A 3609-nucleotide genomic window follows, 5' to 3' on the forward strand; every position below is an offset into this window, starting at 1 on the left:
GTACTTACTCTTCCTGGCGTAAGCCAGCATGATCAGATGGCTAACGCAGCTAACCATCTCCTGGATTAGGTAGGGACACTTGCGCACGATCAACTGCCGATCGATCTCGAGCGTATTCTCCTTCACCGGAATGCGCGACAGATGGGCATGCAGGATAGCCCGAGCCTTCAACGAGTAGCCGCGCGAAAACGGCAGTTCTTTGCACTTTTCGTTCAAATTCGGCAGCTGGCGGATTAGCGACGGTACCTCCTCGTTGTCCGATTGCCGTTCGATCACCTGATTGTTGTGGCGTTTGTCAAACTCGAAACTGGCGGCCAATATCATGATGACGCGCTTCACTGCCATCTGGGGTGTCTTATGGAAGAAGTACCAGTACATGTTGGTCGTATCGAGCAGCACCTTGTCGCCACTGTAGCGGATCGATCGGTACCACCACGTACCGACGACGATCGGTAGCGCCACCATAAACACCAGTGCATACAGCCCCAGCACCCAGACCGAGTTCTCCTTCTCGACAATCCAGGATGGAAGTGCAATACCGAACGAGGTGGCTCCCGGACCGTCCGGATTGCCGTACTTTTCCCAGTTCTTGCGCGCCTCATCGTCCGTCAGAGCCTGGTAGGCTTTGGTGAGCTTCATGAACGCTTTCTCGTCACCGGTCTCCTTATCGGGATGCAGTATCACCGACAGCGTGCGGTACGCTTTCTTGATGTCCTTCTGGGAGGAACCGAGCGGTACGCCCAGAATCTCGTACGGATCAAAGTTGGACATCTCGTAGTCGAACTGGGACACCTTGTAGGTAAGGAACGCCAACAGTGCCCAGCCGGCGACGATGCCCAGCTTCACCAGCAGCTCCTTCGCACCCTTGTACGGGTCGGAATGTTCCATTGTCGCTCGCTTCTTTCGACATCCTTCGCAGTTACAGTTCTCCCGCTCCGATATAGGATCTGTGGATAGAAAATGGTTCGAGACATTCGTTAGTTACCGGTAACTAGGTGTAGCCAAGGAGAAGTAGCTGCTACTGCTGCTGCTGCTGCTGACGGTGGCCCTAGCGGAACAGATTTCAACCGTAAATTACCACCCGTTTGTGGTCAGGTTTCTGCTGCCGTGTCTCGAGTGTCATCAGAACCGTGACGCGTTGGAACTTGGCGACTGCTGTGTGTTCCCATTACACGGGTCATGATAATCGTCATGCTAAGAAGGCGCTGGAACAGCGTAACTAAGTGCAAGGCACGTGAGAAGTTAGCAACAAGATATACCCATAGGGGGTATCCATCGAGGCACCACATAAAATGTTTCGATAAAATTCAACTGCTTGAACAAGTGTGTGCGGCGTGAGCCAAAGCTCATTACTTTCAGGGCCCCGCGCACCACGATAACCACCGCACCACGGAAGATGCATACTATTTCCCGGCATTTATGAAAAGCAAACATTGAGAAAGTGCTACTTTCGCAAATTCTTGTACAGGATAAAAGAAAGTGCTGGCCAGTGGAGCGTGAGGAAATGGAGAAAAGAAAACAAATCCGAATAACGGTGCTTCGGCCCGGTTTTTTTGACGACGTGTCACAATTCACGCAGAAACCGGAACAATCAACAGATTGATAAGTTTGGGGATTTTGGGAGAGGCACCCTCCGTAACACCCGAGCTGCGATCGGTGGCCTTTACTTACCTTCCTTTTTCTTGCGTGGCCAGAAGTAGAAGGTGGCCGGTATGAGAATTAGCGCCAGAAACGAGAGGATAAAGTAGAAAAAAGTTCCTCCACTTTCGTCGTACTGAAACTTCTGTCCGCCCATTTTCGCTGTCCGGTGGCCTCCTCGGTGGCTGGGGCCGCTTTTAGGCCTTCACTATTCCCCCACGGCTTCCACGAAGCCGCCTTTTACCATATATCCCTTTCACAAAACGCACGAATTTCGAGGATTTCCTCCACGCGACTCCCGGATCAACGATTTTTTATTTATAATTTCCTATTATGTACAGGTGTATATATAGACTTGTCAAGCCAGATGATTTCCCTGCCGCCATTTTGGGTGTCATTGTTGACAGTCAGTGTTAATGTTTTGTTTACAGAATACGAGGAAATTCAAGGTCAGGTTCATGGATTGCACTTAGTATCTACTTTTTTAGTAGTTTCGTAGTGATGTTTTTGTGTACGAATGAAAAAATAGCTTTATTTTTACGGTACAGGGCCCTTCTTACGACCTGCTACAGATGGGCGTTCAAGTTTTAAAAAACCGTTCAAATGCGATAACGGTAAAGATCGTTACCAACCACAACTCATGCTGGAAACTATGTTGGAACATTCTATGCAACCTATTTTCTTAAGGATATTCATAACAATCGAATAAAACACTGTTCTGCCTTGCGTTGCTCTTCTTATTTGTGTGTGCTTCTTGAAAGACGACTAGTTACAGCGCCCTAGCACAGAGGAGGCTGAAGCTAATATGTGCGTTGTACCTACAACCCACCGACCGCTTTTAGATCATCCACGTTACTTGCTTGGGGTAGCCATTGATCAGCGAAGATCGAAATAATTTCACTCGCATGTATGACCGCAATGGATGGGTACAGCGCAGCATCCGCAGCAAGGGTCAATGCTAATTCGTTGGCGGACGTTTTGAAACATAAAACCCACCGCACGCCGGTACGAGGTATCAATTTCGTAGTTTACGCAGCCATTCATCAGGCTGCTAGCGCTGAACTTGAATTACTCGAAATGAAATGGTAAATGGTAAGCTATTTCGGGAGTGATTTGCGACCATTACAACCGGGGAGCATGCGAAATACCATGTACCATCGCTCGCGACGCGTCTGCAGCCGTCTCATTTGCGAGTCTCTGCGCCGCCCGATTGATGTTTTCGCCGATTTGTGTATCCGATCCGATCGTTGAATGGCTGTCGGAAGATGGCCTTCCGATGAGATTCCCCCCCCCCCCCCCCCCCCACATTGCTTCACCCTCTGCCATTCCCCTAATGTCTAATGCCTGTGAAGTAATCTGCTACATTTTAAAACTGTGTCACATTACCATAGAGCGTCCTCTTCCCTGAGGACCTGCTTCCGCGGGGCCATCTACTGCGTGGCTGCGTCTCTCTCTGCTATTCTTCTCCGAGCTTTTTCCATTTGGCGACGACACTACTGGCCTAAAATACGATGATATAATGGCTCCATCGGTCGCGCACATCCCGCAACATCAACCGAACGACCGTTTAGCCATCCGCTTTTGGGCGTTGAGCGAATTCGAATACGGGATGAACCAACCCGAAAGGGGGGGTGGGGAGAGCATTTGCGACTACACGATGTGGATCCTCTCCTTACGTGCGAACCGACTCGTGGGATGATTACTATTCATCTATGCTAAAAAAGTTATGCTGCATGCGGTGAAGGAAAGCCGCACGGTCACCTCGTGGCGTAGAAACCGGCCACCCCGGTGTTCCTGGGGAGAATCGCAGACGTCGCGGGCATTAGTTCGAAGGCGAAAACTGCATACGGGAGCGCATGGGCCGCGCACGTTTGTGCGATCGTTACGTCTCCATCGCTGTGTCGCTGGCCGCAGATCGTGCTCGCAGAGATGAAGCATCACTCGTGAGCAACCACACCTCCCTCCTTCTTT

The 3609-nt window shown here is 50.4% G+C and overlaps 1 protein-coding gene across 1 annotated transcript in view; it reads right to left on the reverse strand.

The window, feature by feature from the left end:
* LOC126576205 (translocation protein SEC63 homolog) overlaps positions 1-1956 on the reverse strand; it is a 4093-nt gene extending 2137 nt beyond the window's left edge. The window contains exons 1-2 of the mRNA XM_050237380.1: positions 1672-1956; positions 9-947 (exon numbers count right to left, since the gene is read on the reverse strand). Coding sequence (XP_050093337.1) covers positions 9-947; positions 1672-1795 — 1063 coding nt within the window. The 5' untranslated portion in view covers positions 1796-1956. The remainder of the gene's footprint in view (positions 1-8; positions 948-1671) is intronic.
* Positions 1957-3609: the final 1653 nt, after the last annotated feature.

The sequence above is a fragment of the Anopheles aquasalis genome, chromosome 3 (assembly GCF_943734665.1).
Source record: "Anopheles aquasalis chromosome 3, idAnoAquaMG_Q_19, whole genome shotgun sequence".
Taxonomy (NCBI): Eukaryota; Metazoa; Arthropoda; class Insecta; order Diptera; family Culicidae; genus Anopheles; species Anopheles aquasalis.